General features: G+C 40.6%; 2 protein-coding genes across 4 annotated transcripts in view; both read right to left on the bottom strand.

Moving 5' to 3' along the window:
* otud7b (OTU deubiquitinase 7B) overlaps nt 1-10,331 on the bottom strand; it is a 39,495-nt gene extending 29,164 nt beyond the window's left edge. For both annotated transcript variants that reach the window (XM_058054063.2, XM_058054064.2), the window contains exon 1: nt 10,147-10,331. The gene's annotated coding sequence lies outside the window, so the exon portion shown is untranslated. The remainder of the gene's footprint in view (nt 1-10,146) is intronic.
* Nucleotides 10,332-10,663: 332 nt separating this feature from the next.
* rbm8a (RNA binding motif protein 8A) lies at nt 10,664-13,188 on the bottom strand. Of its 2 annotated transcripts, none has more exons than XM_058054079.2 (6): nt 13,082-13,185; nt 12,657-12,716; nt 12,169-12,246; nt 11,934-12,070; nt 11,257-11,393; nt 10,664-11,044 (listed from the first exon to the last, which is right to left on the bottom strand). In XM_058054079.2, exons 1-6 carry the CDS (start codon nt 13,146-13,148, stop codon nt 10,996-10,998), a joined length of 528 nt encoding a protein of 175 aa, XP_057910062.1. In that variant the 5' UTR covers nt 13,149-13,185; the 3' UTR covers nt 10,664-10,995. The 2 variants fall into 2 exon arrangements, with proteins under 2 accessions (XP_057910062.1, XP_057910063.1); XM_058054080.2 differs by having other exon boundaries at nt 10,666-11,044; nt 13,088-13,188.
* Between the last annotated feature and the right edge of the window lie 426 nt (nt 13,189-13,614).

Below are 13,614 nucleotides of genomic sequence, written 5' to 3'. Positions count from 1 at the left end.
TAAAAATGACAGTTTTATTTTGTTTAGTTTGTTTTTCATAGTATTACGACTTATTAAAGAAAACCCTTTTTATTTCCATTCCATGCCATTAAAATATATATGCATATATTTACTCATAATACTATTTATTACTCATTTACAAAAGCACCATCATGTAGTCCGTTAGACACAAGAAAATACATTTTGTTCCGATGTGAATCCACTGTGAATTGAACAAATTATCTAAAACATAAACTAACTGGTTGGTAATTTATTCAGTGAAATGTATTGTATGATGTGAATAGCACTTTACAGCATGTTTTTTTTTAATTTCTGCTTTTCTTTCTCTTTCCAACTATTTCAGTATTCTTCTTTTAAATGATCTTCTCATAAGATTTTGTTCATATAACATTTTAACTTTATTTCCGTAATATTTTAACTTTTCCCTCAAACTAATTTTTCCAAAAATAATATTACGACTCCTTTTTAAATGTAACATTTCAATCTTAATCGACTAAAATTATGTTATTTTTCATCATGTTACTTTATTATCATCAAATTAAGATTACATCTTTTTTTCTCTTAATATTTAGATTTTATTCTTGAAAAATGATTTCATTTTGTCGTTTTCTTTTCTTTTTCTGGATAAATTATATCACCTGGCTACACTCTGGACAACCGTGTCTTATGCACTCACTGGATTAAACAAATGAAAAACAAAACATATGTGGAATAGTCCTGAAACAAAGGAAGAGGTCGGCGACACCGAGGCTTACTAGCTTACTACGCCAGCGCTAAAGCTGCTCATGTGAATCCCCATGTGCCGCTAGGTCGGGCTTGGGACGTTGCATCATTCCTTGTGTGATGTCATGCTGGGTGACGCAGGGCTTCTCGTCAGGGCCGGATTAGGCCTGATGTCTCGGATGAAGCAGGGCTTCTTGTCTGGATGGGAAGCTACGACTAAACCGTTGCGTACTTTCCCCGTGTGTTCCCAGCAATAATCATCGCATGTACTGCATATCACGCGCACACACACGCTGGACAGGTTGTTTCAGGTGCAATTATTATTAATCCACACCCTGGTATGGCAGCATGTGGCCCGACATAGCTTCATATCTGAGGGAGCGGCAACGTGTTGTCACATTTCTGAGTCCCGACACGCTGCCAAATAATGACAATACGAATTAAAAAAGTCCCACGGCAACCGGAGAGGTGAGGCTGTCACAATGCTGGCAAGGTAAGCAACCAGAGGGTTGAGGTCGGAGGAGGATCAGAAGTTGGCACGGAGGATCGCAAATGAGCTTTTTACTAGGCGGCCATTAATCGGACCTTCATGTGTGACGAGGAAGCTCGTTTTTGATCGTCTCTAGCGAGCATGAACGTAAGACCACATACAGCAGCTACGGAAAAGAAGGAACAAACCAACATCACAAGCAAGCTACACTACACTACACTACAAACATGACATCATTTGGTCAACAATGAAATCAACGACTTGATGCAGCTGGAGGTCACCAACAATAAACAACTATACATGGTGCCAAATTCAACAACACAGAGATTACATTTATTAAAATAATGATAACATTTAATTAATCAACTATCCAATTCAGGGCTCTACATTAAAAACAAAAATGACTTGCCCATGGGGAATCCTTAAGGTGAGAACTACTTGCCCGAATATGCTGATAATTCATCAGATAATAGTACTGATGCATTGTATTTGGAGGAATGTCTGAAACGTATGTTAACATGGCATGCCATACTACCTTACACATGGTAGTCGTAGTAAGCAGTGATATTTACAATTTGTGCACCACAATGAAACATTATTGAATAGACACATTTGTGTACTAGTAAAGTGTTTTGAATCCAGAAAAAAACGCTCAATGGTCAAACAATAATTTGTGAAGCAAAGGTGAGAAAAATCCACAGAGAAATGGAAGCGCTAGATTTTGTAGCTTGTGCAAAATCAGCACTTGGTATTGGATCTAATGGGTGGTGTTTCATTGTGACCACTTCAAATTGTCACAGCAATGTGATTCACTCACCTGTGCCATCATTTGATTTGCTGCCGCTAATAAAATACTTGTTTAGGAGGCACTGGTTCATCGCTTTTTGTTGTTTTCCTTCACAAGTTGTTGAAGAATTAGACCATGTTGGCAGGGACGCCATGATAGATGTTTTCCTAGTCAAACCATCGCTCATTGGGTAAAACGCGGACCGCAGTCTAAATAAACCATTCTGATTTGTCCATTTCAAGATTTGCAAGGATTGGTTTGCAAATTACCGCCAGAATTTTGTTTTGCCATCGGTACATCGTTAGTGTCGAGCCCTGCAATTAATCAACTATTTTGGTAATCCCCTCTCTAATGTGAATATTTTTCAATTTCCTTTGTGGTCCATGAAAGCGGACCTATTATCTTTGCGTGTCAGCCAAAACAATATATTCAACTAGGGTTGGGCAATATTTTGTATGTACCGGTACAGAAATATAGAGTCTTCCCATGATAAGACTTATATGACTTATACCGGTATAAATGATAACGTAAACAAGCCGAGTTGATGCCTGTGTGACGTGCCGGATATATAAGATGAATGAAATGCTGTCATCATAAGGAGTGGAAGTATTGACTCGGCAGACTGCTTAAGTCGTGGCAAAAAATCATTCTAAACACTGAACAATCCCCTCCCGATAATCAATAAATCAATTAATCGCACGATGAATAAAAACAAAGGATAATTTTGCCGGCTTCAATATATTGACATGTGCGTGCGTGTTTGTTTTCCTCCACTTTACCTCCCAACCAAGCTGGATGACAAGAGTCCTCTGTGCATTATGTTGGTTCTATAGCGGGGAGAGGCGGGGCGCTGAGTGTATACATGTGCACTCGATAGCCGTGTGTGTCGTGTGCTACACCTCTTGATGCTCAAGTAAGATCACGCACAACAACTGTTTGAATAATATACATATTAATTCAAATGAGCGTTATAAAAAAAAACTTTGGACACCGTGAGCTGTGTGGGGGTGTACCTAATAAAGTGTCTGAGAGCTAAAGTAACTCAAGGCAGCTATCAACAGGAAGCCAGTGCTCCTCGTGTGTTGGTCTACCTTGCATCATCACATTCACATTAATTTGATCTGCAAAAAATAACTTTTTTTAACATTTAGAACAGGGGTCTCAAACACGCGGCCCGCGGGCCACACTAGTTTGAGGCCCCCGCCTTGATATGAAAGTTTAATGTTAGTGCGGCCCGTGCAAGTTTGATATGGATGCTGTATGGTATCATGTACCCAGAAAAAATTATTACGTTTGATTCATGTTCATGTTAAAGGTTAAATAACTGTTAATAGTTATCCTCCCTATCCGTGTGGAAGTGGTAGGTTTTTGGCTATTTAAGTTTAAAGGTAATAACTTGAAGGCTACCGTTTAGGTCGCTAGCTCTCTAGTTTGCGAGTTAGCATGTGTCTCAAGACCCTGCAGTTGCGCAATATGTTGTAAATAAAAAAGTAGAAATGTGACTATAGTCGTGTTTTGTCATGTCTACAGGGCTCTAGTAATGATTTGTTCCTTATAATCTGAAAAAAATAATTTGTCTACCCACCAACTATATGTGGTTTCTCAAGTTTTTATTATTTGCCCTTTTATTATTATTATTATTATATTTATTTTTTACTGATTGATTGATTGATTGATTTTCTTTATTCTTGATTTGTTTATTTATTTGTCATCTTATTTTGTGCAGAAAAATAAAAATGAAGATATTTGAGAACAATGGAATGTTTTATCAGAGCTTTTATTGTAGAAAATCGGAACCAAAGCACTGAAAAAGTTTGTGTATGTTTCTGTTTTTAATAAATGCATTTTTTGGGTTTTTTTTTTGGAAAACCTGGTGCGGCCCAGCCTTGCCCAGACCCTAGCTCCAGTGGCCCCCAGGTAAATTGAGTTTGAGACTACTGATTTAGAAGCTGCTGGGGCGGACTTGGCGCTGCTTTGTGTGAACACCTGACACATACACACACACACACACAGCCTGTCCCACTAACCTGAGCGAGTGGAAGATAGCTGCTTACTTATTAATCTGACCGTGTTTGAGAGCTCTCTCGTGGGAATGCCGTCAAAAGTGACACTGGATTCTTCGCCCACACACACACACACACACACACACACACACTTAAATGAGCAGCTGTTTGAAAGGAGTGTCCAGCCAGAGAGTCAAATTTAAAATTTCATAGCCTGGGCTTTGCTGAAGCAGCCGGCTTCCCCTGTGAAATACTCCCACACACACACACACACACACATAATCCTTGTTTCAGATGCTATGATGTGAAAGCTAGTTATTATGGTAAAGGACACAAAGTCATTTGTCTGACTAAACATGCTTGGAGAAGCAAAAGCATCCATGACTGCCGTCAACGTACTTGGATTGCTTTGTGCGGCCTTGTACTTAAAAGCAAGTACGTTTCCTATCTAGTCATGTGATCTGTTCCACAACCAGGTTCTGGACGGATGGACAAAGTGCAATAGGAACGTCGCTCAGTGGACAGCAGCCTTTAGCTTTCCCACGCGAGTCGCGTTGACGTGCATGTGTGTGCTAGCCGACCGTTCCATACTTTACTGAACGTTTATGGAAAGTGTGTAAACTAAAAACTAAAAACCCACCTCTTTAAATCTGTTTTTATATGTGACTGCTGTGCCCCGCCCCGCTTTTATTCATGTTTTAACTGTGTATTAACCAATGAATGTTGTATTTTGGTGTGTCTTCTACTCTGTTTACTTGCTTTTATTCAACTCCATTCTTCTGTAAAAGGTCTTTGAGTATTTTGAAAAGCGCTGTACAAATAAAATGTATTATTATTATTATTATGTTTGACTAGCATTTCAGCAGTTGGTCCTCAAAAACAGCGTTTGAGTGCTGCGGTCATATCGCAGATCTTTGACTCGCTTTTTTGCTGTCATTATGATGATCTTTGAGACGTTTTTTTTTTCCACACCAATCCTTAAAAACAGCAGAGAGCTCCTGTCACATGGAAGATCTTTGACTCTCGCAGTAGATCCTTAAAAACAGCAAAGTGTTACATAGAAGATCTTTGACTACCATTTTTGCAGTCGATCCTTAAAAACAACAAAGTGTTATATCGTAGAAGATCTTTGGCTACCATTTTTGCAGTCGATCCTTAAAAACAACAAAGTGCTCCTGTCATATGGAGAAGAATACAGACAAGAAGCTGCATTGTTATTGTTAATTAAGACTATTTTATTGTCTTTACTATTTACTATTAAGACAGCTCGACTTCTTTTTACACTACAGCATTTGGTGAGGCGGTGCAGCACTGGTTCTACCTTCCATTGCCCCGACAGTGAAATCGGCGTCTCTTGTTCTTGTCACAAGTGAACACGCGAGCTGGCTAAAAGATGACATCATTCCTCACATGTACTAAATTGTTTTCACAGCAACGCTATGCCGAGCATCCGCACGCTGACTCGTCATGCTGGTATGCCTCGCAAACACACGGTACACGCCGCCACCTCCTCACCAAGAGCGCCACGGGAGTGGCCGAGCACACCGATGACCGAGTAATACACAGTAGCTACTCAGTAATACACAGGACCTGCCCAAGAATACACAGTCCCTACTGTGTCCCTAATACACAGGCGGTTGTAGGAGGGGCTGGGGGTGTGCCGTGTGGGAGAAAGTTAGCACATGCACAGTGGTGTGTTTAAGGACCGTCGAACAAAGTGGGACGGGTCGCCGCTCGCAAAACAAACAACATATACATACAAAAACTATGGTATTTGTAACTGTATATTACTTTTTAAATAAGTATATGTAGTATATGTATTTACAAAAAATGTGATGTCAAGAACCAAGGAACCAGTACCAGGGACCAGGGAACCCCTCATGTACCCCTACTAACCCCTAACCCCTACTCAGTAATATACAGGACGAACTGAGTAATATATACAGAAATTACTGAGTAATGCAAGTTACTTACTCAGTAACACACAGTCGCTACTGAGGAATATACAGGATGTACTGAGTAATACAGAGTACTTACCGAGTAATGTACAGTACCTACTCAGTAATACACAATACATACTGCGGAATATACAGAATGTATCGAGTAATATACAGCACATACTGTATAATATTTGTAGGAAGTACTGAGTAATATACAAAACTTACTGAGTGATGTACTGTGCCTACTCAGTAATACACAAGACATATTGCGGAATATACAGAATGTACTGAGTAATATACAGTACATACTGTGTAATATATGTAGGAAGTACTGAGTAATATACAGTACATACTATGTAATATATGTAGGAAGTACTGAGTAATATACAGATACTTACCGAGTGATGTAGTGTACCTACTCAGTAATACACAGTAGCTACTGAGGAATATACAAGACACACTGAGTAATATACAGCACCTATGAGTTATATATGTAGGAAGTACTGAGTAATATACAGGACGAACTGAGTAATATATACAGAAATTACTGAGTAATGCAAGTTACTTACTCAGTAATACACAGTCGCTACTGAGGAATAAACATAATGTACCGAGTAAGATACAGTACATACTGTCTAATATTTGTAGGAAGTACTGAGTAATATACAGTACATACTGTGTAATATATGTAGGAAGTACTGAGTAATATACAAAACTTACTGAGTGATGTACTGTACCTACTCAGTAATACACAGTAGCTACTGAGGAATATACAAGATATACTGAGTAATATACAACACCTATGAATAGGAAGTACTGAGTAATATACAAAACTTACTGAGTGATGTACTGTACCTACTCAGTAATACACAGTAGCTACTGCGGGATATGCAAGACATACTGAGTAATATACAGCACCTACGAGTTATATATGTAGGAAGTACTGAGTAATATACAGGATGTACTGAGCAATGTATGGTAGCTCTTGAGTAATGTACAGTAATTAATGAATAATAAACAGTACCTCTGAATAATGTAGAGTACCTACTAAATAATATTACAAGACATACTGAGTACTAAACTGAACAGTCTGTGTATGAGTAACATACAGTAGCTACTGAGTAATGTACACGACTTGCCGAGTAATACAGAGGAAGTCGGTTTTTCAACACACAGTCCATCTCGCCGTGTATACACACAACATGGAATGTGGGCTAATACTTTACAGATAATTGGGTTGTCTATTCGTAGTTCTTCATATGCTGGCTATTGTTTCCTAGTCGGTACAGATCGGTGTCCTATCGCACCGTTTTGGAGGGGGGCTCGCTACCTCTGCTTAGCGGCGTGACGTGCTATGTCATTACACCATAAATATAGTTCTTCGTGTTAGCTGCTACAATAACAATGTCGCTGTAGCTAGGTTTATATAGAACACTGATGCCTTTTTGGAGGTGGTTTTTTTAGGGCTTTATAGTCAAAACAGGTGTGTCCTGGTGCATTGTTTGCTCCCCTATGCTAGTTGTTTTTCTGCACAGAAAAGATGTGTGGGTCATGTTTCATGTTTCAAGGGTTGCGGATGATGGGAAAAATCTAAACAAAAGCAGTTTTCCTTTTAAAACAGCAGAGCACGCACGGCGAAGATCTTTCACCAACGTTTTGCTCGTAGATCCTTAAAAAAAGGGCAGCACGGCGGGCAAGTGGTGAGCGCGCAGACCTCACAGCTAGGAGACCAGGGTTCAATTCCACCCTCGCCCATCTCTGTGTGGAGTTTGCATGTTCTCCCCGTGCATGCGTGGGTTTTCTCCGGGTACTCCGGTTTCCTCCCACATTCCAAAAACATGCTAGGTTAATTGGCCACTCCAAATTGTCCATAGGTATGAATATGAGTGTGAATGGTTGTTTGTCTATATGTGCCCTGGGATTGGCTGGCCACCAGTCCAGGGTGTCTTTAAATCTGTTTTTAATGTCTAACTTTTTATACCTGACTGCTGTGCCCCGCCCCGCTTTTACTCATGTTTAACTGTGTATTAAGGAACAAATGTTGTATTTTAACGTATCTTTTTCTCTGTTTACTTGCTTTTATTCAACTCCGTTCTTCTGTAAAGTGTCTGAGTATTTTGAAAAGCGCTGTACAAATAAAATGCATTATTATTATTACTATTATAAAACTGTAGCGTTATATAAAAGATCTGAAAGAAAATATGCGGTGCATTCTTAGAAACTGCAGAGCAGGGGATCTTTGACTTCATTAGCAGTCGGTCCTTAAAAACAGCAGAGTGCTCCTGACATATTGAGGATTTTTGACTTGTGTTAACATAGTGCTTTTTTTCATCTTCATTTCTGACTTTCTTTATTAGCAAGGACCAAAATTGATGAAGTAGAGCAGGGGTCTCAAACACGCGGTCCGCGGGCCAAATGTGGCCCGCAGGACACTAGTTTGAGGCCCCCGCCTTCATATGAAAGTTTAATGTTAGTGCAGCCCGCGCAAGTTTGATATGGATGCTGTATGGTATCATGTACCCAGAAAAAAATATTACGTTTGATTCATGTTCATGTTAAAGGTTAAATAACTGTTAATAGTTATCCTCCCTATCCGTGTGGAAGTGGTAGGTTTTTGGCTATTTAAGTTTAAAGGAAATAACTTAAAGGCTACCGTTTAGGTTGCTAGCTCTCTAGTTTGCGAGTTAGCATGTGTCTCAAGACTCTGCAGTTGCACAATATGTTGTGAATAAAAAGAGTATAAATGTGACTATAGTTGTGTTTTGTCATGTCTACAGGGCTCTAATAATGCTTTGTTCATTTTAATCTGAAAAAAATCATTTGTCTACCCAGCAACTATATGTGGTTTCTTAAGTTTTTATTATTTGCCCTTTTATTATTATTATTATATTTATTTATTACTGATTGATTGATTTTCTTTATTCTTGATTTGTTTATTTATTTGTCATCTTATTTTGTGCAGAAAAATAAAAAATAAGATTGAGAACAGTAGAACGTTTTATCAGAGCTTTTTTTGTAGGAAATCGGAACCAAAGCACTGAAAAAGTTTGTATATTTTTCTGTTTTTAATAAATGTGGTTTTTTTTGGAAAACTAGCCTTGCCAGACCCTAGCTCCAGTGGCCCCCAGGTAAATTGAGTTTGAGACCCCTGAAGTAGAGGAATTTGGATATGACCAATCAATGACATATACAAAGTAAGAATAATAGCAAAGGAAAACGTCCTTGTGAGTATTGTACGATCATGTCAATGTTGACTTTCTCGGCTAGAGTACTGTAAGAGGCTACTTTAAGGCTAATCTGATCCTATCTGATCTTATCCTATTTGGTCTTCTCCTAGCTTCGGTCTAGAATTCTGCAGACATGTCTATGTGGGCCCTGTCTGTACGTCCGCCTGTCCTACTTCTGCTGCTTGTGACAGTTTGTCCTGCCTGGTGTGTCCTGGCAAACAAAAGGGTGCATCAATGCAAGTTGTAAATAATTCAAAGTGTAACACGCCCCTTCCCCCCCCCCCCCCCCATGCTATGGTTGGTTGGGACGTGACTGCTTTTCACAAGTCATCCACAACCCACAGAAGTCAAGTGTGTCGGTATGGTCCCAATTTGACAAGAGGATGCACTTTATTGCTTCTTCATCTGACAGCAGCTCCGTCCAAAGAGTGTGACGGGCCAAGCAAGTCTATTGATGATTTAAAGTCCGTTACGTCATGCAAACACGCATTGTCACACCTGCTGCACCGTGACAACTGATAAACACTTTTCACTTCTTCACATGTGACAATAAAGTGACGTTAAATGCGTGAATGCGCAGCCAAAGGGGACGTTGGTGGAAGCTAACTTGGCGATACTGCTATCTGTCCGAGAGACAACCAATTTGCTTTGTCAAAGAGTCTGAAAGTTTGTTTTAAATGTTTGATATTTATATTGTGGATGTTGTTAAAAAAAAAAAAAGATTAAAGACAAACGCTTACATAAACACATGGGGGGGGGGGGGTTGGAGGGGGTTTACATGTGTCCGTTGCTACGAGTCCAGCAACTTTACGAACATGGAATAAGACGCAAGTCCATCTAAAAAGACACATGTAATCGGTCATTTTGTTAAAATTGATTATCCTCGTTCGGTGAGCAAGTGGCTACTTCCAGCTAATCAGTGGCTAGTGTTAGCCGTTAGCTAAACGTTGGAGAATGCCCCAAACTGTATTCTTACCTTCGGCGACGTTTTCATCCTCCCCCGATGTAGTTCCACTACACAAGTTGACACTCGTCGGTGACACGCGTGCTTACAAAAATTGACAATGATCAACTTTGGGGCATCTTCTTGGGTGGAAGTGTGCGTACAATCCCAAGCCGGACCACCAGCGACAAAGTAATTTCCACTCCACTTACAACAACAACGTCAACCCAGTCCTCTGCGCCCGCCCACCCAATGAGCCAGCCAACCAGAAGAGGGATCTATTTCCGGTGACACCAATATCGACCAGTAGGAAATGGCTGTACATTTGATTGATGGCACACCCTGCTAACGAGAAGGCCAAAGTGTAAAACACCTGACTGCTGATTGGCTACCAGCAAAAAGGGGCCAAGAGGGTGTTTTTTTGCCTTTAGCCTATGACCGCATTAGTGCTCCAGAGTGACAGGTGCTGCACTTGACAAAAGCGCTTCATTCAGTGAGGTCAACCAGGATGATGCAAAACATGCATCATCATTGCAAACGAACCAGCACACCTTGTCCATTTAAAAAGGTTTAATGTTGCCCAAGTCATACAAAACAAAAACAGTCTGGCACAATAAAACGCACACGCATGAGAGGGATTAACAGGGAATGAAAAGTCACATGTATGACAAATGTTTAACCGGCATGGTTATATGGAGATCCTTCTGGTGCTTCCTACAGTAGCTTTAGCAAAATACAAAAAATTGCTGATGCTGAATTTTTAAGCCAACCTATACTTTCATGTCCTCTCATCTCATCAATTGAGATCAAGAGACACGTAAAAAAAGGGGAAAATACCAAACATTCTTTGAGAAGATGGCATAGCGTCCGTCAAGGACACCTTTAACGCCGCCGCCTGTCGGGGCTTCTGCTGCGTCGGCGTCCACCGGTCCTACAAAAAAACAAAATGCAATGAGCTATATTAAGCATCCATTCAGTTTTTGTACCGCTTGTCCTCATTGGGGTCATGCGTGAGCTGGAGCCCACCCCTGGCTGAGAGGTAGGGTTCACCTGCAACTGGTCACCAGCCAATCACAGGACCCAACCCGAAAGAAAGGCAGAAGCTGTGCCTAACGCACAGCTTCACTAACAGAGTGTCCTCACCTCCTCTTGTTCTTCGGGGGCCCTCTTACAAAGCCCCAATCCACGCTGATAGGCTGGCCCATCATGTCCTGGCCGTTGAGGCCTTCCATGGCAGCCTGGGCCTCTTTGTACGTCTCAAACTCGACGAGAGCGTAGCCCTGGGGGGCAGTAAACACTGGTAAATGGGAGCATTGGCAGCTTGAAACAATAGAAAACAGGTAATCGATATGGTCAATGGTTAGTGGTGCAGTTGCAATAAGAGCATCACACGCATACAATTTAACATTACTATATTTTAAAACACTGAATGATGCAAAAGTTCAGGTGCTCCCTGAAATACTTTTGATTGTATTTATAATGGAGACCTATTTTGTGTATTGCCTTCTTTCGGTGTAATGCTGCCACCTTGTGGCCAGAATGGAACAGGACATGCCTTTGTGAAAGGAAAAGAAAGGAAATGCACTGAAAAAGGAGGGGCAACCTTATAGTTTCAATGCAAAAAAAAACTTGTACATAAGATCACAATAGTGCATGTTATATTTCCTTCAAACTGTGACAAGGTTTTAAATACAGTAAAACCTTGTTTTGTTTATATCGCACATAAACTAATGTGTTTGCCGTACCTATACTGTATCATTCCATGTAACAAAGTAGTGACTCACTATCCGAGAGGCCCTCCAAATGCAAAGTAGTCTCACCTTGAGGTAGCCTGTTCTGCGATCCAGGTTAAGGTGCAGGTTCTTGATCTCTCCAAACTCAGAGAACTTATCGTTAACATCTTCTTCCGTGGCCTCCTCATGCACGCCCGTCACAAACAGGATCCAGCCCTCCACAGCTTGAAGACGATCAACGATAAAGTCAAGCTTCCTTTTAACATATTGCAACAATACCAGCAGACTGATGACTAGTCTTCATGTCCACAGCAGCACCTACATCTCTGAGGGCCTGGCTCATCCCCATCTTGCTCCACAGTGTCATAGTCCTCTTTCATTCGGGATCTGGCGCCTTCATCTACAAAAATATGAACAAGTCAAATATAAGTGAAAGTTTTGTGGTGACAATCTGAGGTCAGGTCGCTGGGGCAGCCGTCTAAGCAGGGAAGCCCAAACTGAGAGACATAATCTCTCCAACCTGTCTTGGGTCTCCCCTGAGGCATCCTACTGGTCGGAGGTGCCCTAAACTCCTCCACATGAAGGTGTCTTGGTAGGCTTCCTGACCAGATGCCCAAGCCACCTCATCTGGCCCCTCAATGCAGAGGAGCAACGGTTCTACTCTGGATGTTTTTATCAAAGTTTCATTAAATTCTTGTAGTAAATATTTTTTATATTAATGTCAGGAGTTCAGTTGTAGCTTCGGTGTTAGCATGAGAGCAGACTTAGAAAAATGGATTTACGGTGATAAATGGAGTACCTTGTACTTACCAGAACCAAAGCCTCGTCCTTTCCTCTTTTTGGCTTTCTCCTTCAACTTGTGGATGCTTTCTGTTGGCAAAAATAAGTTATATTGTTCATATGCAGTGTAGTTTGGGGTGAGTTTCATTTAGCAGCATAGTAGCACAAACAGCGGGAAATGTTTAAATGTATTGGGTTATACTCTGTGTTATATATCAAACTATAGCAGTTCAAGATGAAACGTGAAAAGTCATTTAAGTTTAACAGCACCACTTTTGAATTACGGGCGCGTTGTTAGCCTATTAGCTTAGCATCGCGAGGGCCTGCTAGCACGCACGAGCCGGCGATTGTTTGTTTTGTGACAATTTGCTTTGAAACACCTCGATATTCCCTCACAGGTTAGTAACCACACTAAACTACCACCTAGCCGCAGTGAGCATACGTATTAAGGTTACCATCACCATCCTCATCCATAGGAAAGTCCTCGCCTCCCGCTTCGTGAAGCTCCAGTACGTCCGCCATGTTCTCAGTATGTGCGCGACAGTGAGAGATAGCAATGTATCGGTCGCGAACAAATCGGCTCTAACAGATGGCTCTTTCAAATAAACGACTCTCATCCCTAGGGGCAAATTGGGAGCCGACGCGTTTTTTGCCAATTTTTCTGTTATTTGCGAATGTAATTCCTCTTAGAGTCGATTAGATCGTGAGAATTTTTCACAAAGACATTTGACCTATTTTTATTTAATGTATCTATTGAAATGGGTCTTTATTTTTTGTATTTTATTGATAACAGAATATATTTTTGTAGCTGCTAATTGAGATTTATAGGAATCAATATGAGCAATAAACATTGTATTTGTATTTGTCATGTATTTTTTTCATTGGTAATTCGTTTTACACGATTCGTTTTAGGAGCCACGTGGGAGCAAAAAGAATCGGCTCAGTGAGCCGAGTCAAAACAACTGACTCAACAGCCGAAATTTCCATC

The sequence above is a fragment of the Doryrhamphus excisus genome, linkage group LG5 (genome assembly GCF_037039965.1).
Source record: "Doryrhamphus excisus strain RoL-2023G ecotype Guam linkage group LG5, RoL_Dexc_Guam_v1.1, whole genome shotgun sequence".
Lineage (NCBI taxonomy): Eukaryota > Metazoa > Chordata > Actinopteri > Syngnathiformes > Syngnathidae > Doryrhamphus > Doryrhamphus excisus.
Note: the sequence above shows the minus strand (reverse complement) of the source record. Positions and strands in the feature narration are given on the sequence as shown.